This window comes from Chiloscyllium plagiosum, unplaced genomic scaffold (genome assembly GCF_037043375.1).
Source record: "Chiloscyllium plagiosum isolate Xiang-an unplaced genomic scaffold, Cpla_swu_hap1 HiC_scaffold_48, whole genome shotgun sequence".
In the NCBI taxonomy this organism is placed as follows: Eukaryota; Metazoa; Chordata; class Chondrichthyes; order Orectolobiformes; family Hemiscylliidae; genus Chiloscyllium; species Chiloscyllium plagiosum.
Genome location: NW_028270186.1, coordinates 10,054,637 through 10,081,862, shown reverse-complemented (window position 1 = coordinate 10,081,862; position 27,226 = coordinate 10,054,637). Strand labels below are relative to the sequence as shown.

Sequence of the window (27,226 nt, the reverse complement as noted above, 5' to 3'; positions counted from 1 at the left end):
ATAGATCCCTCAAAGTTGCCACCCAAGTGGATAGGGTTGTTAAGAAAGCATATGGTGTTTTGGCTTTCATTAACAGGGGGATTGAGTTTAAGAGCCGTGAGGTATTGCTGCAGCTCTGTAAGTCCCGGGTGAGATCACACTTGGAATATTGTGTCCAGTTCTGGTCACCCTACTATAGGAAAGATACAGAGGCTTTGGAGAGGGTGCAAAGAAGGTTTAACAGGATGCTGCCTGGACTGGAGGGCTTGCCTTATGAAGAAAGGTTGAATAAGCTTGGACTTTTCTCTCTGGAGAAAAGGAGGAAGAGAAGAGACCTGATCGAGGTGTACAAAATAATGAGAGGAATAGATAGAGTCAATAGCCAAAGACTTTTCCCCAGGGCAGGATTGACTGGTACGAGAAGTCATTGTTTGAAGATATTAGGAGGAAGGTACAAAGGAGATGTCAGAGATAGGTTTTTTACACAGAGAGTTGTGAATGCATGGAATGCGTTGCCATCTGTGGTAGTGGAAGCAGAGTCATTGGGGACATTTATGTGACTGCTGGACCTGCACATGGATAGCAGTGAGTTGAGGGGTGCGTAGGTTAAATTACTATATTTTACATTAGGATTAAATCTTGGCACAACATTTGGGCCAAAGGCCTGTTCTGTGCTGTACTTTTCTATGTTCTATGTTCTCTATGTTCCAATTAAGTGGCCTCCATGGAAAATCCATGTTCTTGTGTTCAATGTTAACAATCCTATCAAATAGCTAAAACTTTAAATAGACTGTAACCTGATTTGACTGTGTTTTATAGTTAAGCACATCGGATCTCACTTAAGGATTTTTTTTTCAGTTGATCTTAGTTAGCTTATGTGAATTACAGATCAATCCACGTTTTCATACACTAGCAGGGGTGAAAGAGTGCATCATTGGACAGTAATGTGCAAAGATTGTGCTGTATCGTATTTGAAGATAAAATGAAGAATGGATCCCTGCTATAATTTCTATGAACATTGCCTGCTGACCATCTCTTGACTGTTTTTCACAGCTCAAACAAACCTGTTCTTGTGCTTACAGGAAATTGTCAAGCTTTTGATGGACTTTGTTTCACCCATTTCCCTGAAATGACCTTGAATTTTACACCGCTAGAGAGGGCTGTGTTCTACATTTTAAGGCTGGAATTGAATGACAAGAAACAAAGAGGACGACTGTCCTGAGCTTGCGGAGGGGCGAGAGAGGATATGATTTGTTTGTCGTGACACCTTCACGAGTGCTGTGACCTACCTTCGTGCTGGTCCAGTTTAATCTTTTGAGGATCAGCACAAATTCTTTGAGTCAGATCTAATCACTTAATCCTTTGATCCACACATTGATCAAATCAACAGCATGTCAAGCAACTTCAACAGATTAAAGCTCTTCGGGAGTAATTTGATTCTGATGAACAGAGCGTTGTTTCTGCTGTTCAAAATCTGACCTTCATTCACTCAGAAACCATTAAATTAGTGAAAAGAACAAATCCAGATTAGGTAAAGAACCGACATGAAAGAGTATTGGTTCAAAACTTGCAGCATACAGTAATATCTGCTCTTAATTAGGTTTATTCCTTCTGCATCCTTTAGCTGAAACATTCTTGCCTCCAAAGTAGTAACAGAACTAGGACATTTGGCACTTGAATGAACAGGCACGCAGCGAGGTTCAAGAGTCAGAAAATGAAGGGACTCTGTGGGAGAAAACTGATTGTCAGCTCAGTTTCAGAAAATGAAGTAGGGGGGGAAACATTTTGAAGAACAGAAATCAAAGGATAGAGATAGAAAAATAAGAAAATAAAGAGTTAAAGGTTTATATTTTGAAAATTAACTTTGCTGTTTTTAGTCAGCATCCGCTGGCCAATTCTTTCACAGGATCGCGTACTGTTTCGCAGGAATAGCTGCACTCACTCTTTAGGATGACGTGATGGTGTGTTGAACAGATTATGCGTTCAGTGCCTGATGTTTGCTGATGTGAGGAAGTATGAAAACACTTGCACAGAAACTGGATTTCGGTTTCCTTGGAGTGCCAGCCCAATTGTGCAAGTTATTCCCCAGACTTGGGCAAGGTTCACACAGCGGAGATAGTGCTGATCCATGTACTTGGCACACAATCGTCAGAGGTTTGTTCGAGCTCCTGCAGCAGCTGCTGAAACGTGCCGAGCTCCCTGTCAGAGTGAGCACACAGCTCCAATGATAAACTGCAGCCTCGACGCTGTCGCAACTGATAGTGTATCAGAAATGAAAAACTGAAACGTTATTGGATAATTTCAGTTGGAACGGTCACAGGATGAATTCACTGGTTTAGTTCTCGAGTTCTCTTTACGGCGCCACACTGGAAACTTTAAAGTGTGCTAAGTTAGAAAGAACTTGTTCAGCATGGGGAGTGTGACAGGCGAATGCTCAGAGCAGAACGATAATCACTCAAGTCAGGAGAATCACACGAACGCCCAAAGCACACGGGAGTGCCAAATGGTCGATTATCGATTTTTGAAACGAGACTATCACCACAGGTAATAAAGCTCATAAATATGTTCTGTTCAGAGTCATTCAAATTCAAAGTGCAAAATGTCATGATATAATTCCAATAGCTTCAAATATTCTAGTGTTCAAAATCCAATTAGGTCTGGTTAACTCAGTGGGCTGGAAACGTCGTCTGTTGACAAGAATCATGCCAATGGTTCCACTTCGGTTCTGCAGAAATAGATGTGCTCCTGTTTTCTTACCTTTGACAGTGGAAGCCACCATAACATGTTTCTGATAAAAATGATGTATTGAAAAAAGTATTCTGTGGAAATCCTACGCCTTCGATAATTTGCTTCGCTGAAATACTTTGGACCCTTCGAACTCGCAAATCTGCAAACGACCCTGTTCGGCTTCAGTACAAAGACTGAGCAATGTAGTAATGCTCTCAATGCTTCAGCGCCACAAGTAGGTGGAAGTAGTTAAATCATCAACTCCTCTTCTATATTTGTGTTTGTGTTGTTTTTTGTAAAAGTCACGATATTGTAAGGAACCATATTCAAAGTGCAGCAAAATACAAAACTGGCTTTGGACTCGGTTTACAGTGCAGCAGAACTTTTCATTCCCCAGGGTGAAGCATTATTTTACTTATTGGGATATTTAACATGCCACAGCTTCGTAATTTATTTTATATCATTTTTAGCACTGAGTAGCGGGAGCAGCTGATACCATAGAGTCTTCCATGACAAATGTAGAAAAAGGTCAGTCAACTAGAAATTAAGCTGAATGATATGCATTCTTTCATTCAAATCATGGAAATCCAAAGTAGAAATGTTTCAATGTTAACCTGACTGTGGGAGTGCTCAGTAGGTATTTGTGCAGCTTCTTTTGCAATTGCACTAATACAAAATGCACTGTCAGTTGGGGAAGAGAATTTAACACCACAGTTTGATTTGATTTTAACAAAGAAAATTGACCCATATGTCGCAGATCTTTAGTGTCTTTTCAGCAAAGTATTTAAAAATCATGTTGTAAATTGGAAGGAATGGCAGAGGTTGTTCAAACTTTGCTACAGAGAATAACTTGCATATGATTCCCAGTGGAAACCCTTCAGAAAAGTTCGCTTGTCATTTTCTATTTTTGTCTGCTGCGTCGCCTCAGTCACAGCATTGATTCTGAGGTTGCACAAAATAAGTAGCATGTACTTTTAAGTTTCAACTTTGATGAGTTAGTTTCAGCTTCATCCTTGAGTCTCCTTGTCTTTAATTGACTGAGTTCAGCTTCCTTGTATTATACTGCAAAAGAAAATGAAAGAGTTGCATTTAATTGGTGCCTTTTACAACCTCACAACATCAGAAGAATGGTCACTGGATCAGAAACATTTACTCTGCTTTCTCTCCACAATTGGTACCAGACTTGCTGAGTTTCTCCAGCAATTTCTGTTTTTGTCCCAAAGAGCTTGATTGCCTATGAAGGTTTTTCAATCAGTAATTGCTGTTGTAATGTCAGAAGCACTGTAGTCAATTTGCACATAAGAGATCCCACAAAGAACAATGTGATAATATTTGGAAAATCTATTTTGATGAATGTAAGTTAGCTCGCTGAGCTGGAAGGTTCATTTTTGAACCATGAAAATGAACCTTCCAGCTCAGCGAGCAAATTTACATCCAGAACCTCAACCTGAGCTACAAATCTTCTCCAAACTCACTAATCTATTTTAATAGCACTGGATGAGGGGTAACCATTGGCCAGGACATGAATTTGGAATTCCCCTGCCAGTGTTTTGAAATGGAACTTAGTGATTGATTAATGTACAGTTTAATATCTCAGCCAGAAGATGGCATTTTTGATTGCATAGCACTACCTCAGTGCTGCACAGAAGTGTTAGCTTCAGTTTTCTGCTCAGCAATCAGTTCTGAGACTTGAGGCCACAACATGCTGACTCAGAGTTGAGAATGCTAATAACCATGTTAATGAGAGTTCAAAGTGTTGAGATGCAGTTGAAAGTCCAAGTGGCACTATTCTGTCCATGAACTGTGGTCTGGCAGCCAGCGGGTTAACCACTTCTTAGCATTCTGTTATCAAGGCCATGACCATCTGGGTTGACCACTGTTCTTTATTATCATGCAGTCTGAGTTCATGCTGATTCTTTATTATCAATTCATGCCCTTGTGGACCAACCACATGATTTGTGGTCTGTGGATATTTAATTCATTCAGCTGACTGAATGCTGTTGTTGCTGTGTTATCAGAGATTGTCCCATGATTGTGCGCTGGTATGCTCTATGATGATGAAATCTACCAGTTAACAGGTCAAAGTTCATGGAATACTTCAATCAAGTCAAATAGATTTAAGTAACTGCATAATTTCCACCTGTGCTTGTAATTTTGAGTTAGAAATTGTGGCTGTTAGTCCTTATTTTTGAAGAATGTTTGACTAATTATGCCTTTGAAGCTTTTTGGCATTTTCTGCAACAACAGAGTTGAGTTTTCATCATTACTAACAACTCAAGGAATACATCATGCTGCTGATAGTCTGCTACATAATCAGATAGTGGTACTGAATCACAAACGTCCACACTGGAAGGTTTTGTGTGTGTGGTTTGAACCCATTTTGCAAGAGTAATTTCCCCCCTGTAAATGTTGACTCTTTTCGAATAGTTCCCTATGGTCTCAATGCTAGCTTTGTTCCACTGCTTCATCTCAATGCCCATTCTTTTCATTTGAGCTAAGACAGGGACGCACAGCTTTCAGAAGCTCTGACTCCTCTGTTTGATGCGTTCATTTGGGGGAAAGATGCTCAAGTGCTCCTTTCAATAGCCCCACCTTTTTTGCAACAGATTTCCGATTTCCTGTGCCAGAAAATTTCTGCAGCTCAATTTACTTGCCTTGTGATTGACACACAAACACTATTCGTAATTGAGTCTCTGCAATTGAGAAGTACATCCTGTGAACTGTTCTTTGAAATTTACTTGAAACACTGTTTGCAACTACCAGGTCGAGCATTTTCTTGACAACATTGGAGTTCCAGTTTGTTTTTAGCAGTTGGCCTAACAGAGCATGGCCCTGCACAGATTGAAGAGAAACCTCTCCACATGGGACCCCAAACACTGATTTTGCCTGGGCTCTATGGTGGAAGCAGACACACCCACTGTTTCCTATATTTAAATTACTCAAGTAGAAAGGTCAAGGTGCATTGGACCCCAATGAAAAGAAATATATCTCAAAACGTTTTAGGTACGTTATGGATGAAAAACTTGTTGCTTTGCACGTCATTTAGTCACCTGAATGGCATATTTAATTCCCTTGACTTTGGATTAGGCTATTGTTGGCAATGGGCTTGGCTTTCTGTGAGAAATCAGGAACAGCAGAGAACAAACAAACCTGCATGTGTTACTGTCAGCAACAAAACTCTCGTTTCCACTTAATAGCTTATTTTCATTTAAGTAACAATTGATTGCATTGTCAAGAATTATGGAGTATGACCAAAGTGAGAAATTCAAATTTTTGAATCCTGGGATTAGCAAGAATATATTTACTGAATTTCCAAATTTGAAAAATTGTAAGCAGGTGTCAGTCGTCTATATGGGATCTTATGTTAATATCAATTTTACAGATTCTTAAAAACAGTCACCTATAACTGTTGAGAAGTATAGAATATCACAAAAACAGCACAGTAACAACAGTGAACCTGGATACATTTCTCCAGTACAAAAATACAGTATTTACAATGTTTTGTGCAATCTTTGTTTGAGATTCATGCTGCTACTGTCCCAAAACACCCATGAGTTTCAACTTTGCAATAAGCCTCACATATAATATTTATCAAATACCTTTTGAAATTGCAATTGCACAATATCAACTGTATACCAATATTTGCCCTCTCAGTTATCTCATCAAAAACTTAACCAAATTCATCAAATGCAATTTGCCTACGACTAGTTCATGCTGACTCATTTGTCAATCTGTATTTGCACAAGTGCCTGTTAATTTTTCTCTGTGTTATTGTATCTAACAGTCTCCCCACCATGAGCATTTAACTGTAATTACCAGATTCATCTCTCCCTTTTTTGAACAATCCTCTAGTCCTTTGTCACTCACCATATTTCTGAAGAGGAATGGAAAATTATAATGTGTTACCCTTTGCTCACCATTGGAGCATTCATCCTAAGTGATTTGGCTTTTAAGTGTTGCAAATGTTTCTGGTCCTTTCTGTTTGTCTATTTTTATGTTACGCAGTCATTAACAACTTCCTCTTGACTTGTTTTTATCTATATACACCTAACAATCCATCACTTTAATTCCTGAGTGGAAAAGTGTCCTTTGACTTCAATCTCATTCAAAATGTGGAAGAGGTTAAGCAGGACAACTAAAGAGTTTTTTTGAAAAGCAATATCTCAATTTGTTCAAAGGGTTAGGAAGATTAAAACCTGAATTCCTCATTACAATGACGAAAGATGCAAAATTCTTATACTTCGACACACCCAGCAAGATGACACATCTCTAAATGAAATAAGTCGAGACCCAAGCATGGTTGTTATTTCCTTGGTCACCAATCCAACAGAAAAGTGTTTGGGCTTGGTTGCTGCACATTGTCGTCCCGTTTCCTTAACAGTTGAAGCAACAGTATGGCTCTACTTTCTTCATCTTTATTCCGAGCCCTGGAGAGAGAGCGATCACCCATGCACACAAAGACATGAGTTCTCAGTCTCCTCTCGAACAGCAGATTCTTAAGGAATTGTATAGTTTCTTACAGGGAGGCAGCATCCAAATAAGGCAACATCTATATTGATTGGGTGACAGTTAGAATCACTGAGCATCAACAGTAAATTTAAGCCATCTGGCATTACACAGTGGATGTTCTTCACCTCGTTAAACCACTACCCTTGCCTCCAGCACCTCACTGTTTACTGCAAGATCTTATCTGGTCAAATTCGTGCTAGCTGAGCCTTTGTCAATCAACCCTAAGCTAACTCTTTCTCTATCTGCTCATACCTTATACACTTTCTCAAGGTCTCCTGTACTATTCAAATTTGTTTTGACCTTGCACAACTCAACAAGGCATTAGTGAAATTCACCTTACAGCCAAGAGTTTCTCTGAACATACCAAAAGCAAAGTTGTTTTATTTATTTATTCATTTGTGATATTTTGTACTTGATTGTCAGACCTTCACAGAGTCATGTGTCACATGGACGACAGGCTGATCCATTGGGCATCAGTTGAAGAGCATGATCAGAGAGTGCCTGTAATAATAGGTCACGCATTACATTAAAATCTACTTTGCTCGGCCTAGGAATGGGACAACATGTGTTGATGAAAGATTGAACAAAAAAAAATACAATTGTTCACCAACAGAGCTCTTGCATCATTTGTACTCCTGCTCGAACTGCAGATACCTAAACCAGTTGTGTTTGAACCTTCCTCACATTATTAATTGTTATGAACTGAATGCTGAACCTGATAAGAGGACAACCTCAGACCTCATTCAAAAGAGAGTCAAAGGTAACCATCATTCACCCAACAAATTACCAGTCTTTTGTGTTCAAAGAAAATACTTTCAGGGATGATTGTGAAACTTTCAGATTACCTTTATTTATAAAGTCAAGGACTTGGCAATGTAGGATAGAAGGGGTTGTAGTAAATGTAATTATATGAACAAATGGACAACGAGAATTGACTGGAAACAAACTTGGAAGAAGATATTGAATCTGATTTTTAAAGAATTACGACTGATTGAGTGCCATAAGCAACATCTGCTGTAATGATTGAATGAGGTCGACTGGGGAGGAGAACAAAGATCCTTTAAAAAGTCAAACCTAAGATCAGGTCTTCCAAATCACCTATGTATAAATGGATACTATATCTTTGTGACATAAAAAATAGTTGCAGAGATGTATACTATTCACGAGAAGAGACTCTTCTAGTTTGACCAGAAGGTAGTGATTCTCATCCACAGTCAACTATGGAGAGTCCTGGAAAAATGTATACCTCGAAGGCATTGGTGGCAGGGCATACAACAAAATTGACCGAATTTTGTCTCTCATTTCTATTTTTGTGAGGAACTCACAATAGGATGTTTTTGTGTTTGGTCTGCAGGGTGTTTGTGAACAGGAGCTTGGCGCTTGAAAAGATTAAATGTTTCGGATTTGACATGGACTACTCTCTGGCAGGTAAGGAAATTTCTTGTTCATGCTATCAGTTAAATAACAGGGTATAGTTTGAAGGCAGACCCAATAACAGCAATGAAGTATGCAGAGGAGAAGAAGTGAGATGCAAAGCCCAGCTGTGCAGAGTGATTAAATCCCAACCAGAGCTGAAGGCACAATAATTGATCTCAGTCAGGAAAACAAAAAAATCAAAAACAAAAAGTATTGGAGAAACTCAGCAAGTCTGGCAGCATCTGAAGAGAGAAAATCAGAGTTAATGTTTTGAATCCAGGAACCCTTCTTCAGTCTGTTCTCAATGTTACATGCTCATAATGCTTTGAAATAATTGCATGTTCTTTCGCTTGAGTACATATGAGCTTCTCACAGTTTAAAGGAGAGTATTCAGAATAGATAGGAGAAGGAGATTTCATTTAGTCATCTTGATCGTGTTTATCGTTGCATTGCTATCACGCTGATTTTTCCTAATGATCTCTGAAAGATAATGCTGTATCGATGCTGAAAGATGCTTTTATTGTACAGTTTACAGGTCTCCTGAGTATGAAGAGCTTGGCTTTCAGCTGATGATAAATCACTTGGTTTCAAAGGGATATCCACAGGAGTTGCTTCTCTACACATACGACCCCACTTTTCCAACCAGGTAAAGCCAGCATTTCGACTTTTGCGGCTGTGGAGATAGTCTAACTTAAGTACCCATTCCCTGGAAGGATATGACATAGCTGAGTATGTTCCTTTGGGTGAAACTATGATATCAGATGACAAGATGCTTTGTCATTTTGGGTTTAGCCAGTTATGTCTTTTATGAGGGGAATGGGCAGTGACAGGGTTATGCTTTTTTTGTTAGTTACTTAGAAAACAGAAATGTTCAACTACGAATTATTAAATTAACCTGCAGTGTCATACTTGCAGGAGAGGTGAGAAACTTGACAAAAATCTCCAATTTTCAGAATCCTCCATATTTTTAGCTTTTCAATAAGAGAGAAGTACAAAAGTTCAGATAAGTGATATTGGATTGGATGGTATGAGCAGTGCTATGAAATTGACTCAGGTAGGTAGTTTTGTGCTGAGGAGATGGAACACCAACTTGAAGAATTTTTCATGTTGAGGGTGGTGCCCATCTGGTACGAGCTGCCAGAAGAAATGGTGGAGGCAGGTATAGTTACAGCATTTAAAAGGCATTATTGTTGTGGGGGAATCTGATGGTGCCATGGTAGTATTCCCTACCTCTGGAGCAGGAGGCCCAGGTTCAGGACCACCTGCTCCAGAGGTGTGTAATAACATCTCTGAACAGGTTGGTTAGAAAAAAATAGGTTAAATAAAAATAAAGTGCTGATTATTCTCTCTCCAAATAAGTGAAAACATCGCAAGACATCTGAATGAGTAGATGAATAGAAAGGGCTTGGAGGTATTTTGATCAAATGCTGGTAATGCGACTGGGATAGATTGGGATGTCTGGATGGCAGGGACTCTGTGACTCTGACTCTATAAATGGTGCAAAGAATAAGGAATGGCAAATGGTCTTGAATCTGCAGAAAACTAAGTGAATTCCATTATTAAGGGGAACAAGGATGATTTCAATCTGGTGGCTGTTTCTCCACTGATCACACGAGAAGACGAAATATGTAACTTTAAAATTTCTGGCTACTGTTGATTTGTGAACAACGAGAACCAAGAAGTTACATGGACCTTAGTGATATTTGATTGTCAATCAAAAAGGTTATTTTAAAAGATGGTGTATTCAGCTCTCTGTTTGTGACAAAAACTATGTTGATGAGAAAGACAATCAAAAAGTGTGGCATTGTTGGCTTCAGAACTTAAAAGTTGAAATTCAAAGATAGATGGTAGAATCTGAGTTTTTTTTTCATTGAAAAAGAAAGATTGGCATGAACATAGCACATTTTATGGATTTGCAACATCCCAAAGCACTTCAGAGCAAAAAGAAATCTTTAAACTGAAGTCAGTATTGTCGCTTAGGAAATGCGATAACTAAGCAGTACACAACAAGCTACTGTACATGTCTGTGTGATGACAATCAGATGATCTGTTATTCGTGATGTTGATTGAGGACTGTACATTCACTGGGACTCCACTCACAGGATATTTTATGTAAACCGGACCTTGATTAAATGTCTTATCTAAAAATGGCATCTCCAAAAGTGCAGAACTGTACTTCTGTATTGTCTGAGCATAGTATTTTATGCTTAACATGCTGCTGTGGACAGGAACTCAGTACCTTCCAATTCATAGGCAAGAGTGCTTTCCATTAGGTGACAATTGAGGGAAGAATCAATATTTGGTTCCTTTAATGTAAAAATGATGAGCGACACAGCACTTGAAAGACCCACGGAGTTGAGTTGTGGTGGAGTTGTATGAAGTGTTTGTAAAGAGCCTTACTATGGGACTGTCCTCCTCAGTCTTTATTGCAGCATATCTGCAACGAGTTAAAGGCATGTGAAAGCTGTATTAACTCATTAAAGTATCTTAACATCGGGTATTTTTTTGTCACATGGGCACAGTTCTACAGATGGTATTCTGCTAATTTGGCTGTTGCCTACAGTTCTTAACAGATACATTCAGCAATGCCTGCTTTCAAAGTGTTTTCCATGAGTTCATCTGTGGTCTGTTCTTAGTCTTGCAGAAGTGAATAATTTTGGGCAGAATATCAGGAAATTGCATGACAGATACGTTTATGAGTTCATTACTGTGACACAAGCTCCCAGAATAGGAACACAATGAGCCCATTTTAAGAGGATATCCTTCTTTCAAAGCGGAACTCAAATCATGATTCCTGGGTACAGCCTTATGTATCTATTCAAGTGTAACCTCAGTATCAGATCCATGTCCAACGTGATCCTTTCTCTTATCTGTTAGTCTATAGCCATGCAAACAAAGATCTGAGGACACGTGATACAAATGCCATTGCTTATGAACCTACTTTTCTGATTTGCATGTTTAACCAAGTGATGTTTGTGCCTTATTTCCTGATAGTCATGGATAAATAATTGATGCCAATCCTAGTTGCACATGAGATTCTTAACATATTAAGAATGTTAATCACAAAAGCCAAAATGAAGAGCCTTTATATTGCTTTCTTGAAGGATGTCATTGACATTGTAAAGTGATAAGACCAGATTCAGTGTAGAAAAGACAACAAGATCTATTTGACATTGGATATGGTTATATGGAATGTATATGTATTACACGTTCATGTGTCACATGTTCTTATGTGAATGTGTGTCTAGCATAAATCTCCCACCTTGTAAGGCAAGAAGTACATGTTTAGTATCTGCAACAGCACATTCATGACAGAATGCATGAAGGTGTTATATACTCCTCTACAATTATATTTTTACCTATTGTCAGATTCTCAGTGTGAAAATGTGATCAACAAAGAAATACATTCATGGGGTTTGTCATGACATACTGCAAAAAAACTGACTCTGATTTGAAATTCAATTCAGCCTCAGCATCTGGCCCACATTACCACCTTCCATGCAGTCTTGCAAGGCCAGCATCTGACGTTGTGTCTGCCTTCAGCCCTTCTTTCAGACTTACATAGAACTTAGCCCTGCTTGAGAACCTTGCCTTGGCTTTGTATCCCTGCTCCACAGTCTGCATCTGATGTAAATGGCCATAGTTTCGAGGCACTGCTTTTCAATCAGTTTGATAATTTATTTGCATGGGGTCTGTTAATACGTGAAACCTCAAAACATTCACCGAATCATTTTGACTGTATGCTATTGTAAATTTAAAAGAGAATCAGAAAACATTTGTTGTTTCTCCGGGTAACTGACTAAGTGTTTGTCCAAAGTGCTTTCTCAAAGTAGAATGTGAAATCTTTGGAGATTTAGTTAATATTTGGAACCATACAATTTGAAAAATGGTCATGGGATACAAAGATGAAAATAGATTAACCTAAAAATGTGATCCGATCCTCAATTAGCTTCTAGTTTTGGTGTAAATGTTTACCTTTTCTGTGTTCGTATATTAGCATCCTGTGGCAAATCTCCATTTTAACTGTGATACTTTAATTTTACAGAGGGCTCATGATTGATACTCTACATGGAAACCTTCTGAAAGTGGACTCTCATGGCAACATCTTGGTGTGTGCTCATGGCTTCAGGTTCCTTAAGGGGTATGTCAGGCTGTTTAATTCATCTGTAGCAGTATTGTAAGTGGGACGGGGTTTTAATTCCCAAGCAAAGACTCAGTTTTAGGACAAATGCTGCACAATAAGTTGTCCAACGAAGTGTCGATTCCTGAAAAATGGCTTCATATTTCGAAAATAGAGAGATATTCCTCTGGGTACCTGTTGCAACAGATGGGGTCAATACACAATATTTGCTAACTGCAGAGATTTGGAAGAACCCTTTGCCGCTCATGACCACTATGTACAAACATGAAAGAAACTGGTTAACACAGATGCCATAGCAGAGATGCTGCAGGACTCAAAAGATTATACTCAAGGGAAACCTATATGAAGGAATGTGAGGTTGACCAGCAGTCCGTAGGATTGAAGGGTGATGCAAGATCTGAAAATGTGGAGTCAGGCTGTGCGTGACAACAGGAGCTCATTATTGTTCTACGTCAACTGAGCTGTGCAGATAGTTGAGTGCTGTCACCAGAAACATGAAGCTGTCTGTCCAACCATGGAGTGCTTTCACAGAAATGTTGATGGGAGATGTTCTGTGTTGCGAAACTTGAAAGAATGTATATTACCGAGAATCAAATGTTGCAATGTTAGATTTTCAACTTTAAACACGTAACTGCTTTTTGGACATGGCTGCCTTTTCTGTTGTCTAAATAGTAGAAGGTCAAAAGGAATAAATATTTCAGTTCAATCAATCCCTGTATTCTGAACATTCATCACATTATTTGTTTATGGAAGGGAGCTTCTGAGACAATGCAGAAATCGAGTCTGAAGTGGGACATGATTTACTGCATATGCAGGCAGCCAAAGATATGATGGATTTGCTTCATAATTTACTTAGCAATTAATTGGATTTGCATAAATTTCACATTGAAATAATATGCTTGATATATGGTTCAGAGTGCAGATCAAAGTTTGAAATTTTAAAAAATATATGTTTTAATGAAATAAGAGGTTAAAATTGAGGGAGCACTGTTTCCCCTTTACTGTGGAATGCTTCTACCAATCCCTCTACCTGTGAGGACAAGCTAAGAGGTCTCTGCTTTTCCTTGGAGGCTGATCCAATGCCACCATCCTCTGGGTGGTTGACATTGTTCTTTTATTTAACATGCAATACTTCCTAAAATGAAAAGTTGTTGCTGTGTTTAACGACATGTGTCCTTGCAATGCCTTTGGTGCATATGAAACATTCTTTGCTCCAGTTCTACTCAGGGCTCTTCCAAAAATCTTTCTTTCAATATATTGATAATTGTGTCAGTGTCATGTCCTGCTTGCCCCAGAACTGCAATTAGTGATCAATTTCACTTATAAATTCATTTCTTCCTTCACCTTCACAAGTCTGTCTTTAACATTTTTCTTCCCTTTCTCAACTTCTTTTTCTGTGTTTCTGGGCTGAATCCCACTGATTTTCAACTTAACTACATGGCCAAACACCCTGCCTCCATCCTCCCATTTCATGCGTGTTGTTGCAACTGTTCCGATCATGTTACCTTTCACAACCTCCTGATAGCGCTCTTTTTTTTCTCAACCAAAGAAACTCTTTTGTGTTTCACATTGTGCTCAATTGTTTCCTGAACATTCCCTGCACTTCTGCTCTTATCCTTCAGTTGCAAGGTTTTTGTTGAGGTTGAAGGGACAGTTTCCAAAAACTGGAGAGGGTGGGATAAGATTTCTGTCAGCGAATTCTGAGCAGGAGGAGATTGAATATGAGGAGGTTTAAAAACTGAACTCTTGGATTTCCTTGTCCCAATCCAGTTTTCCTCAGGAATAGTCAGATGATAAATTGTGGCTTCCTGTTTAGGACACTGAATTACAAAAGTGCAAAATAAGAATTTCACCATCTTTGAACATTTTACTTGCATTTGAGCTAGTTGAATTTGTGATTAATCAGCACTCAGGAAATTACTGGGCAATTTTAACTGTGATCTTATTTGGTTTCTGATAGGTGGAATATGCTCCCCACAAGTTACCTACCCCCTGCCCAATGTATTCTTTTTCAAATCAGTTGGTTCATTTGCAAATCCCAAGTTCTCTTTACCAAAGAGAAGTTTCTGATGACATTTAGACTTTAATCCTTCGGTATAAATAGCTGGTTCTTAAGCTCTAGGCCTCAGATTCCTTGCATAGCTGTGGTTTAAGTGAACTGTATTGCAACATAGATAAGCCTTGTCCACTTCTGTTGCACCCAGCGGTCATAAGCCTTTCTTGTGCCATTGAAAGTTTTCAAAATAAATAGAGATCAAAAGAATTCACAAAGGTTAACTGGAAAGAATGGAACAAAATGTGATGCAAAGCAAAGCCCTGCTGCATTTGGTCATTTTCAGCCAGAGCCTCATCACTTTGGGATGTTTGTAAAATTGGTCAGGTAATGCAAATAGCCTTCATCTGGAAATACTGCAAAGATCCGTTAAAAATGAGTAGAAAGTAAATATGCAGGAGAGGAGGTTTTGTGAGAGTGCATGAGATGCTGTAAGGAGATAGAAATATCACTGATACAGGTTTCTGATAAAGGAAGTAAAGCATGTCTCCACCATTAAACACTGAAGAGACTTTAGAAAACCATCAGATATAGGAGTAGAATTAGGCCATTCAGCCCAATGAATTTGCTCTGCCTTTGACCATGGCTCACATGTTTTTCAATCCCATTTTCCTTCCTTCTCCCTGTAATCTCTGTTCCCCTTACTCATCAAGAACCTGTCTATCTCTATCTCAAACACACTCAATGACCTGGCCTCCACAGCCTTCAGAAATGAGTTACACAGATTCACCACCCTTTGGCGGAACAAGTTCCTCCTCATCTTAGTTCTAAAATGCCATCCCTTCACTCTGATGCTGTGTGCTTGGATCTTCGTTTTTCCTACTTGTGAAAATATGTTCCCCACATCCACTCTATTGAAGCCTTTCAGTATTCTGTAAGTTTCAAAGAGATGTCCCTTCATCCATTTAAACTCCTTTGAATACAGAGTCCGGAACGACTCCTCAGAAGATAAGCTTTTCATCCCAGTTTTTGTGAACCTCCTCTCGACCTCTCTAAGGACAGCACATCCTTCCTTACATTTGAGATCCACAACCTTTCACAATGTGGTCTGTCAAGAGCCTTATACAATCTCAGCAGTACATCTCTGCTTCTCGTATTCTAGCCCTCTCAAAGTGAATGCTAGCATTGCATCTGCCTTCCAAATTGTCAACTGAACCTGCAGGTTAACCTTCAGAGAATCCTGAATGAGGATTCCCAATTCTCTTTGGACTTCGGATTTCTGAAGCTTTTCCTGATTTAGAAAATAGTCTATGCCTCTATTGTTCCTATCAAAGTGCATAACTTCATCCTTTCCCACATTGTATTCCATCTGCCACCGTTTCTGCTCACCAGCCTAACCTGTCCAAGTCCATCTGCAGCCTCCCTGTCTCAACACTTATTGTCCCTCTGCCTATCTTTGTGCCATCTGCAAACTGAGCAATAATGCCCTTTATGCCTTCATCCAGATCATTAGTATTTGCATGACTAATTTTGGTTCCAGCAGTCACCCCTGTGGAACTCCATTCGTCGCTGTCTGCCATGCTAAGAAAATCCTGTTTATCCCCACTCTCTGATTTCTGCCAAGCAGCCAGTCCTCTCTCCATGCCGGTACCTTGCCCCTAACACCATGGGCTCTGATCTTATTTAGCAGCTTACTGAACAACACTTTGTCAAAGGTGAATGACAGAAGTTTGTGTTACATGTCAGTGGCCTTTGTGTGACAGTCAGATTTCAATTGCATTGCCCCTGCATTTAATTTACAAGCTACTATTTACTCATTACAGGTGGGAAATCATTTGATAATTGTCTGTCATCTCAGATCTGTGAATTAACCTTTATCATGCCCACTTCAGAGTCTTTTTCAACTTGACAACAATTTAATTTCCATTCTGCCCCTCAGGCTGCTGTGGATAGCTCAGTCATTGAGTCCATTCAAGATTGTGGTGAATGAAGTTTTGAACATGAAAGGGGAAAAAAAGGATAACGGGATCTGGCAGGAAAGTGGAGATGAGATAGAATATCAATCATGATCTTATTTAATGATGAAGAGGAATGAAAGAATCTAGTCCTACTTTGAGTGTTCTGAGTAGTAAGGTTGAGAGAAGTTTATCGACGCAGGTGCATAATATGGATGTAGATGAAGTGGGCATGCAGGATGTGTGCCAGCAAGTTGTTAAAACAGGGTGTAACACAGCCTGTGACTTCCCAGTTAGGACTATAGTGTTCATTATTACGGACTATCTTGTATAGCTTGCAGTGCTCTTTTTAAAAATTCATGCAACGGTGTCTGGAATGAATGTGTTAATGTACTGTCATTGCTGTCGTCAGCATCCACTGAACTGAAGCATCAAAAGCCTGTTTGTCAAGAGTTATTGGCAAGCTCGCACAATCAGTGATACAAAAGAAAACATCACAACACCCATATCAGGGCTACTTCAAATGGGGATATTTCAAAATGTTTCTTTCAAGTACAAGCCACTTCCAGTACCACACTGATAGGCCTGGCAACTGAGGAGCAGTTCATTTGCTAAGCATCATCTGAAGGAGGATAACGTCCAAAGTTTGAAGGAGATGTGAGAAAAAGCAAAATGAAATGAAAGAGAAACTTTGATATCAATCTCCAGGGTCATTGCTCAGTTTTGGATTGACTGCTAGGGGTTGAAGGACTCTGAGGGCATAGATTAGGAAGTGGAGGTAAGGCCTCAATCAAATGAGCCATGATTTTATTGAATGCAGGTTTAAAGGATAATATGATCTACTTATGCTCCTATTTCTTATGATCTGATGATTGTCAGAGTGTCTATAACACTTGTTTATTTATGTCTGTTTACGCTACATCCCAAATCCTTGATGATAAGGCAACAGCTATTGTTGAAGTGCAGTGACTGACATAACAAACAACTGGTAAACAGAGAGTGTTGTTCTACCAGTTGTTCACATAGCAGAATGCTGAGAAAGGCACTTCAAAGGAAATTCACAAACCGTGTTGAATTTCATTCTAAAATCGGATTGAAATATAATTTTCCAAGAAGTATGAAAGAGATTAGTCACTGCAGTCATTCTCTCACTTTGTCGAATGTTGCTGCAAGCCTGAGATGAGAATTTTACCCACGCTACAGTCTAATCTTCACAGTATATTTCTGTGTCAAGTCATCACAAAATGAATTCAGGGTTCTATTCTTTCTTCACTTGCCACACAGCAGTTGGTTGAAAAGAGCTTCAAATTAATTGTAATATATACTTTTCACTGAAGTTGATGGAAAGGAATGTCAGATAGGATGTATAATGAATGGCTGATCAGCTGTAAGGGGAGTCGATGGTTTAGTGGTATTATCGCTGGACTGTTAATGCAGAAAACCCGACAATGTTCACGTGACCTGAGTTCGAATCCTGCCATGACATATGGTGGAATTTGAATTAAGTAAATATCTGGAATTAAGAATCTAATGATTGCTATAATCCATTGCCAATTGTCAGAAAAACCCATCTCTTTCACTGATGTCGTTTCGGGAAGGAAGTTTGCCCACCTGATCTGGCTGACATCTGACTCCAGACCCACAACAATGTGGTTGACTCTGAACTGGTGTTTGGGCAATTAGGGATGGGTAATAAATGCTGCCTAGCCAGTGACTCCCTCATCTCGTGAATGAATGATAAGAAAAATTTCCAGGTTTACACCATTGTCAATAGACATAATCACCTTCTGATCTGTTTCTGTCCGCTCTGCCACATCTCCTCATGAAAATGTTATTACACCTTCTTCCATTTTTATTGCAGGAAGAATCAGATGAATATGACTCAGTTGTGTTGAATCCAATTCTATGAATATGTTGCATTGAGTAGGTCATGTTGTGTTGTATTGCATTGCTGAAAGATCTTAATCCAAACATTTCCTGTAACCCCTCCTATTTTCATCATTCTTCACCTCCAGAGCAGAGATTCTTGAGCAGTACTCCAACAAATTTATCCAAAGAGATGACACGGAACGCTTTTACATTCTCAACACCCTCTTTCACCTTGCTGGTAGGTTGAAACATTTCGTATAACTGATTTTAACATGCTTCAAATTACAACATTCTTTAGCAGTAGCAGCTAACAGGATGTAACCTGTTGGGTTGAGCCTGTCAGAAGGTATCTCTGCCACATTGAGGGGCAGACAATTGTCACCATGGATGAAAAAATAATTTTCAATATGTTGGTCGACAGCTACAGTTCATTTTGAAGTGTACTTTCTCTACTGTGTGTATTGGAGTTTCAGCTCCACAGATCAGTGTTGTACTGAAGTTTTGAGGACAGTTAATATCTTTATACTGGTTCTGTGAGGTATTCCATTGTGATGATGCTACTCCTTTAACAAGATTATGTTGTCCTTTTTTTTTCAGAGGGGTCATAAGTGCAGAGTTGCCGAGAGGTCTGGCTTACATGGGTTTTAGGGCCAACTTGATTATAGTTAATAGATACTGTTTCAGTCAAAAGGCTTTCAAGTTTAAAAAAAAAACACTTTGAAAGGGGATGTACAATGAAAGGGTAGTGACCAGTTCTCCCAGCTCAGCTTTTCTCTGGTTTGGTTTGGTTTTAGCAAGCAGTCAGTTGTGAAGCTGCTGGACACACAGAAGCAGGTCCACACTGATCCTCCCTCTCTCTGACATCTCTCCTGGAAGACCTGTGTTTAATTTTACCTTTTGTGACAAGGGGTGTTTTTGGGGATTGTTGCATGAATTTGGAACACCATCATTAACCTATTTCAGAGAGGTTAAGTTATTCTGAGAGGTGAGAGGGCTGAGAGATGGCAAATGGAGTTTAATGTGGACAAGTGTGAGGTGATACACTTTGGCCGGAGTAATCGGAATGCAAAGTACTGGGCTTATGGTAGGATTCTTGGGAGTGCAGATGAGCAGAGAGATCTCGTTGTCCATGTACACAGATCCCTGAAATTTGCCACCCAGATTGACAGGGTTGTTAAGAAGGCATACAGTGTTTTGGCCTTTATTAATAGAGGGATTGAGTTCCGGAACAAGGAGGTTATGCTGCAGCTGTGCAAAGCTCTGGTACAGCCACACTTGGAATATTGTGTACAGTTCTGGTCACTGCATTATAAGAAGGATGTGGAAGCTTTGGAAAAGGTGCAGAGGAGATTTACTAGGATGTTGCCTGGTATGGAAGGAATGTCTTTCGAGGAAAGGCTGAGGGCCTTGAGGCTGTTCTCGTTGGAGAGAAGAAGGTTGAGAGATGACTTAATAGAGACATACAAGATAATCAGAGGGTTAGATAGGGTGGACAGGGAGAGCCTTTTTCCAAGTATGGAGACGGTAAACACAAGGGGACACAACTTTAAAGTGAGGGGGGATAGGTATAAGACAGATGTCAGAGGTAGTTTCTTGACTCAGAGAGTAGTAAGGGTATGGAATGCTTTGCCTGCATCGGTAGTAGATTCGCCAAGTTTAAGTGCATTTAAGTCGACATTGGACAGGCAAATGGACATACATGGAATAGTGTAGGTGGGATGGGCTCTAGATTAGTATGACAGGGCGGCACAACATCAAGGGCCGAAGGGCCTGTACTGCGCTGTAATGTTCTACGTTCTATGTTCTATATTTGGTTCTCTTTAGTTTGTGTTTCATTCGGTAATCTTTTAAATAAATTCTGTTTTGTTTAAAACTAAGTGGTTGAAACGCTTTGAGGGGGTCTGACCTGGTCCATCACAAAACTGAGGCAGCCATTCAACTTTCCCCATTAAAGGGGGTCAGTTGCATTAAATTCCACATTCTAATGAGTCTTTTGCTTGCAGTATTACCGAACAGCAGTATCTGCTGTCGCTGTATGATACCAGTCTTCTCTCCACATTAGAAATGTGTGGATCCAAACCCCAATCCATACGCTCCAGTGCAGTACAGAGGAGATGCTGTGATGTTTGAATTGTGGTATTTTAAATAAATCATAAATGTAAGGCCCTATCTGTTCTTCCAGAGTTATCTAAAAAGTCCCATAGCACGAGATGAAGAAGAGCAGACAAGTGCTGAGGGCTTATGCCCGAAACGTCGATTCTCCTGTTCCCTGGATGCTGCCTGACCTGCTGCGCTTTTCCAGCAACACATTTTCAGCTCTGATCTCCAGCATCTGCAGTCCTCACTTTCTCCTCAAGTTCTGAGGGCATCCTGGCCAAAAAAATATTATTAGCTGAGTTCTGTGGAATTATTACATTGCCTCATAATGCACTTCTTCTGTTTCAGAAACCTATCTGTATGCCTGTTTAGTGGATTTCTTCATCAAGTGTTCCAAATACACCAGGTAACAGTACAGCTGAACATATGTGCAATGTTGTCCATATTTTTCATTTTTTGACTTGAAACTGATCCCTGATGGAATTCCAGATGATTACTTTCCCTACAGTAATGTTCTTCAACGTTGTGTATTTTACTTGATTTGCAGGACCCAAACATGAAACCATAGTCACAGTAGGGATTAAAATTGCCCTTAGATCTATGTTTAAATACCTTTGTTTCCCTCCTTGTTTCCCTCCCTGCAATAGGATTGGATCAACACACAAAATGTCCAGGAGAATTTACTCAAGTGTGACCAGTCAGAGAAGAGAAAAAAGTTGAAGAGCAACTCTTCTGCAATGTCAACTTATCAGCTACAAACACAGAAGAAAATCAATCTAAAATTGGCAAGCAAACAGCTGGGAAAATTAGTGCTGAAGGAGTTGCTAGGAGACTGCCTTTTTCCAGAAGCTGAGGGCTGGAGTCTGAGGTCAGAGGGATTGTGAGGTGGGCCAAAGTTTGGGAGTGCGGGAATTAGGCACTGGAACCAGTGAGGGAACTGCTGAGAGCCACCGTACGCTGAGTTACAGGGCCTTTTGCCACACCTCGGACTTCTGTCAGCTGAATTCTGGGTGAGGGTGTCAGAGAAGGTGGTAGCAGGAGGATTGGGAGAGGAAGCATAAGTTTTGGGGAGCGTGGAAGAAGGAAAGAAGGAGCCTGCAAAAAATCGAAGGAGGGAGAAAGAGACTGTGAGAAGGTGTGGTGGTAAGGAGACAGAACAGTTTCAAATCTGCCAGCAAACGAATACTCTCTGAACTCAGATTCAAAAAACTTCAAATCACTTGGGAAATGAATTTCTTGCAAATAAATGTGGAACAGCTAGTTTAAGGTTGCATAAGGTCAGGAGCTTCAAAAAACTTGTTACAAATTTGACTGTACTAAACATTGTCAATTGTTAAATTTAATAGTAAAATTGAGATCTGAGATTCAGTGAGTGAAGATGGAACTGCCTCATTTGTGGCAGTTTTGTGCATATGCGGTGAAAATGCCTTCGATTTGACCTTATCAGTCTGTGGATGGTGTGCTCAGGCTGATGGATTCTCATGTAGAAATACGTCAAGCATCTTTAAAAACATTTCTTAACTGATGTCTGTGGTCTTGTACCAATTTAAACATTCTGCTGTCCAGGAAATTACTGCTGTCCTTGTGTTTTATAACTATAAATTTCACAATGAGTTGATGATTATTGAGAAGATTGATTAATTATTCTAATTCAGCTTCTATATCAGTCCAAATACCCCATTTGTCAACATAAATACAGAAAGTATTACTTTATGACAACATTACCTAAAATGAGTTGGTGAGGATGAAAACATAGCCCCCAAATCACACCCCTTCAGAAAATCTCAAGAGGCGAACAGTGGACACTTGTTGTTTGAAGAATTGCAAGCTCTCTCTCATTCCTTTACTGCAGATCTGGTTGAATATTCATCTGCTTCTATGCGGTGCCTTGTTCCTCACTGACATTATCAAAAATCACTCACAGATATTAATCCACAGCTCTCCTTTTCCAGTGACCCTGAAATCCATAATTGTTATTATGCCGTTCAATTTTCCTGATACAATTCAATACAAACTAAAATTATCCAATTTCACATCCTGGCTCTCAATTCTATTTTCTTCTGTGAGTGCTTCTGCAAACTTAAGTTTCAAGTGCTCGGCCTTGGAATTCTACCCCAAGCTGATCTTGTAGCAGTACACTACCAAAGACTGCCAGCTTCCAATCTAATTTGTACGTTAATCACCTTGAGGCCAGTGTCTCAAACTCCACTCTGCAGAAACAACTACTAATTCCAATGACTTTTACCTTTACTGACTTTTCATTCCTTAAAGTGATATCAATCCTGCACTTTATTGACAAGTCTCTCGAAACCTTCCATGCTTTCTGACTCTGAAATTTTCACAAGTCTGATATCATTGCTTGGACCTGCTCCTTCTTCATTTCTAATGTGTGTGTTCTCGACATCTGACACACTGTTAGCGGAGCTTTGATCCACTGGGCTCCCCCACTGTTGATCCCCATCTCTAGATACTTCTCTTCACCCATTCTAAAAAAAACTTCCCTGCATTTTTAATCACTTTTGTTCATTCTTCAACTATGCAGACTCTGAAGCTATTTACTTTGTTGTGAGAACTTGTATAAATTGCAGTTGTGGAAATTAGTTTAATGGTCAGGAAATGAGGAGTTCAATATGGTTTTGTTGTAAATATTGGAAAGGACAACCAGTGATAAATAATATACCTCATAGAACTATGACATTGATTCTAATGCTTTGCTTTGTTCCTATCTAGCTGTGAGACTGGCTTTAAACGTGGTGACCTCTTCATATCATATCGGAACATGTTCCAGGATGTGCGAGACACAGTGGATTTCATTCATGATTCTGTAGGGTTTTCAAATTCATATTCCTGTTTGTTTGGGCAGTTGTACTGATGCTGTTGTTGTTACACAATAAGAATGTTTACAGTCTTAGTCATACTTTCAACAATTGAGATTCCTGAGCTCAACTCCCAGTTTTGTGAGCTAAGGATGACTGAAATCCCTTTCTTGTTCTCTCTCTCATTCTCTTTATGTTAAGATTTTCACACTATTTCTCTTGCTCCCATTCTTTCTCATTTGCTCTGTTATTGGTTCTGTATCCATCTGCTTTTCTCTCTAACTTTGTGTTTACTTCTAATGCAGATTCTGCACCATTCATGAACTATCTATGTCTATTTCATACCATAAATGTACCTGATAGAGCTTTGGAGGTATTTCCCTCCCTCAAGGTCCTCGCTCGGGTCACTACCATTCTCTCTGTTGTTGTTCTCTGCTCTCTGTACTATCTATTGTGCCCTTTCCCTTGCACACTCTCTCTCTCTTGCTCTGTTGCTTTGTGTGTTTGTATCACTCTCTTGTATGTTTCTTTATTGATCTACCTTTGTCTCTTTGTTTGTGTCTGTCTCTTTAATCCCCACAGGAAGGAACCACTGTTAGCACTTCTTCCTTGTCGAATCATTCTAGTACATAGTGCCCCCTATTGATGATTAATTGTAGAAACATGCCACAATTTGGAAACATTCCTTTATTCAGCGCTCATTTTCCTGTTCTTTAGACCTGTGAAACCATTACAGCTGAGACACAAAATACAAGTAGATCTGGAGGTGATTGATGCTTCATCCAATAAATGTAAGCCTGCTTTGGCACATGGAGGGGAACACAAACGTAAAGAAGTGCTTGCAGTTTTAGGCACAATCTTGATAGAGGGGGGTTTTCTCACCCCCACCCACCCCAACTCCTTACTCACCACCCCCCCCCCTCCCCCCGCCCACCACTGTACCATTTCTGTGTTTGTTTACAAGTTAGGCATTTGTTTTAAGGACAGCCCATAAGAAGAAGAATTCAGGTTCTGTACTAATCTGTCCAATTAGATGATTACAGAAGAGAAGGAGGCAAGGAATCCAAAATCTTTCAATGGTTGTGGTTCTGCATGAACCATTGGCAGGACTTAGTTTTCAGGCATTAAAATTTGTAAGGGGACAAGCCTGATCTGGTTAGTATGTAGCAGCGAGATGCCAATGATCCAAATCCACAAATCCAGGTTGCCTTTTGTCGGGTCATATGCATATATGCTGCCCCTAAACAAAAGAGCTGAAGCAGCTTTGAACAATGGCTGGTTGTGCTGAAGAGTTTTGGAGTTGTTTCAGATTTTTCTCTGTTGTTGCAGGGGACTTTGAAGAAGAAAACTCTCGGAAACCTGGAAAAGTATGTGATGAAGGATGTGAGTAGAATATGTTTGTGTTTTGGTGTCCATTTTCCTCACTTCTTGGAAGGTCTTCCATTGCTAAAGGCTTTACATAAATGCCCAGAACGAAATAATTTTTTTGGAAACCTTTAAGAATATGCTGAATCATATAATCAAAGAATAATACAGCACTGAAGAGGCTATTCTGCCGATTAAATCTGCATGGCTCTTTCCAAAAGCCACTCTGTTGGTTGAATTCACAATCTCTTTCCCCATATCCTTGCAACTCTTTTTCTGCTGTGATATATCCAATTCTCTTTTTAAGGCTACTGGTGAAATTGTATGCATCTCATCATCACAACAGTGGTGCATGAGCAAGCTAACATGGTTTTTGGGAACATCTAAATGATAATATGCTCTGATCTGAGTAGATTTCTAACGCTTCTGGCTTTTCCAAAAGTTAAAGCCAAATCTCCGAGACACAATTGCATGCAACCAGGAAGAAAATCAGAGGGACATTGAAGAACATAGAAAATTAAATGATCATTTGGCTTATAGTCATTGCTTGTAAAAATATTGGAGATGGGGAAAAATATATTTTACTTTGTGGAACTGATGAAGCCAGAGGGCAACACAACAAATCAGAACAGGAGCCAAAGCTGATCCATTTATGACCCTTAAATTGTTCATTAATGACCATTTAAGTGTCTTTTCCTGCTTTGGCTGCAATTTACCCAGTGTCAAGCAGACTTGCTCCCATGTCGCCTGCTAAACTGTGCAGCTTGCATGTTGTGTATGAAGGAGTCCCTTGATCTGGACCTGCCCACTGAAAGCCACACTCCTGTCCTTGTTCCTGACCACCACAGTACTCCTCTTTCTGTGACATCCACTTGTGAGACTGACCTCCATCACCCAATCCCTGATTCCCCACCCCAAACTTAACTGTTATGGGTGGTCCCTCAGTCTTGTGAGTCCAGTTGATGCTGTACTGGCAGTCCCTAGTACAGCAGAGCTCTGGAGATGAAGGAGAGTTTACCTTGTTCAGGGGTTTTGGTAACGGATGCAATCATTTGCAATGAATGATGTGAATGTAGAAAATGGGATTAGTTACCCCATGCATTCTATATTCATTTCATGAAAGTACTTCATGAAATTATTGCATTCTATTTGAAGTCCAATACGTGTTTTGATCTGAGATGAACACATCGTTCATTGTTCACTTGATTCAGAGTGATTTTACACCGTCACTTGTTACGCAAACATCAAAGTGATCAGCTAAATCTTGTCCATACAGTAGTAAATGTAGAGGTGTCCTGATATAATAACCATGTCGCAAAGCATCCAGAAACTGCTCCAGTCAGTGAGTTTCAAACTTCACAGGTGTTGCCACCAAGTTGGACTCTGCAATTTTGGTGGGAGAGATGGAGAAAGTGAGGTCTGCAGATGCTGGAGATCAAAGTTGAAACTTTATTGCTGGAACAGCACAGCAGGTCAGGCAGCATCCAGGGAACAGGAGACTCGACGTTTCGGGCACAGGCCCTTCTTCAGGAAGAAGGGCCTGTGCCCGAAACGTCGAGTCTCCTGTTCCCTGGATGCTGCCTGACCTGCTGTGCTGTTCCAGCAATAAAGTTTCAACTGGTGGGAGAGATGCACTGTTTAGGCAGCAGAATATGAAACAGTCATGGGAGTTGTGCCCTGTTGTCATGCTGACTATAATTTTGCCCCATTTATTTTGAAATCCATTGTCCTCATATATAAAAAAGTACTTCTTATTCAAACAATTGAAACTTATCAGGCAATTAGTTTGACATTCAGTGATCCATCAACCCCCATACATGTTCAGAGTATAACTGATGGGATGGATTTTAACAGTAACTGGAAGAAGGAGACCTGAAAAGTTAGAAGCACACACCAATCATACCGCACCGAAATTCTGAGCATGCTCCCTCATCCAGAAAGACTGGTAATTGAAAAATCATACTTTAGTTATGTTGCTGAGACAATTAAGTGCTGGAGAAAAGCTTTCAATACAAACCACATATATTTCAAAACAAATAGAGCTATTCAACCCATCTAATCGCTTTTTGTGTTTAATGTCCACTCCACATGCACAGCTGTCCTAATTTGTGTTTGCACTCTGGCTCCATCTCTTTTATTCCTTTCTATCACATCATAACTGTTGATGTAGTTTCTGCATTGATCGCTCGTTCTGACAATATATTCCACAATTGTAATATATCCTGGTCTGTCCAAGTAAAAGTGTTTTCTCCTTCTTCCTCTGAAATCTCATATTTATTTTTCATCAGTGTCCCATTGCTTGAGACTTAACAACTAATGAAAAGAATTTGTTGTTCCCTGCTCCATTCCATTGCTTTTC

The 27,226-nt window shown here is 39.7% G+C and overlaps 2 protein-coding genes across 16 annotated transcripts in view; one reads left to right on the top strand and one right to left on the bottom strand.

Annotated features, from left to right (window-relative positions):
- The window catches only part of LOC122543085 (uncharacterized), an 81,909-nt gene that overhangs the window by 32,438 nt on the left and 22,245 nt on the right, over positions 1-27,226 (bottom strand). For 2 of the 6 annotated variants that reach the window (XR_015754830.1, XR_015754832.1), the window contains exon 3: positions 1,922-3,768. The exons of 2 other annotated variants lie outside the window; for them this stretch is intronic. The gene's annotated coding sequence lies outside the window, so the exon portion shown is untranslated. Of the gene's footprint in view, positions 1-1,564; positions 3,769-27,226 lie in introns of those variants that run through there. 2 more of the 6 variants (XR_015754831.1, XR_006309915.2) reach the window with 2 other exon arrangements.
- The window catches only part of LOC122543083 (cytosolic purine 5'-nucleotidase-like), a 128,478-nt gene that overhangs the window by 80,262 nt on the left and 20,990 nt on the right, over positions 1-27,226 (top strand). For 7 of the 10 annotated variants that reach the window (XR_006309914.2, XR_015754829.1, XM_087984274.1 and 4 more), the window contains exons 1-8: positions 2,389-2,523; positions 8,570-8,643; positions 9,160-9,277; positions 12,677-12,772; positions 18,736-18,827; positions 21,035-21,092; positions 23,417-23,510; positions 24,832-24,885. Coding sequence is in view for 8 of the 10 variants with exons in the window: in XM_087984274.1 (XP_087840400.1) it covers positions 2,390-2,523; positions 8,570-8,643; positions 9,160-9,277; positions 12,677-12,772; positions 18,736-18,827; positions 21,035-21,092; positions 23,417-23,510; positions 24,832-24,885 (720 nt within the window). In the remaining 2 variants the exon portion in view is untranslated. Of the gene's footprint in view, positions 1-2,388; positions 2,524-2,803; positions 2,942-8,569; positions 8,644-9,159; positions 9,278-12,676; positions 12,773-18,735; positions 18,828-21,034; positions 21,093-23,416; positions 23,511-24,831; positions 24,886-27,226 lie in introns of those variants that run through there. The other 3 variants (XM_043681318.2, XM_043681326.2, XM_043681322.2) reach the window with 2 other exon arrangements.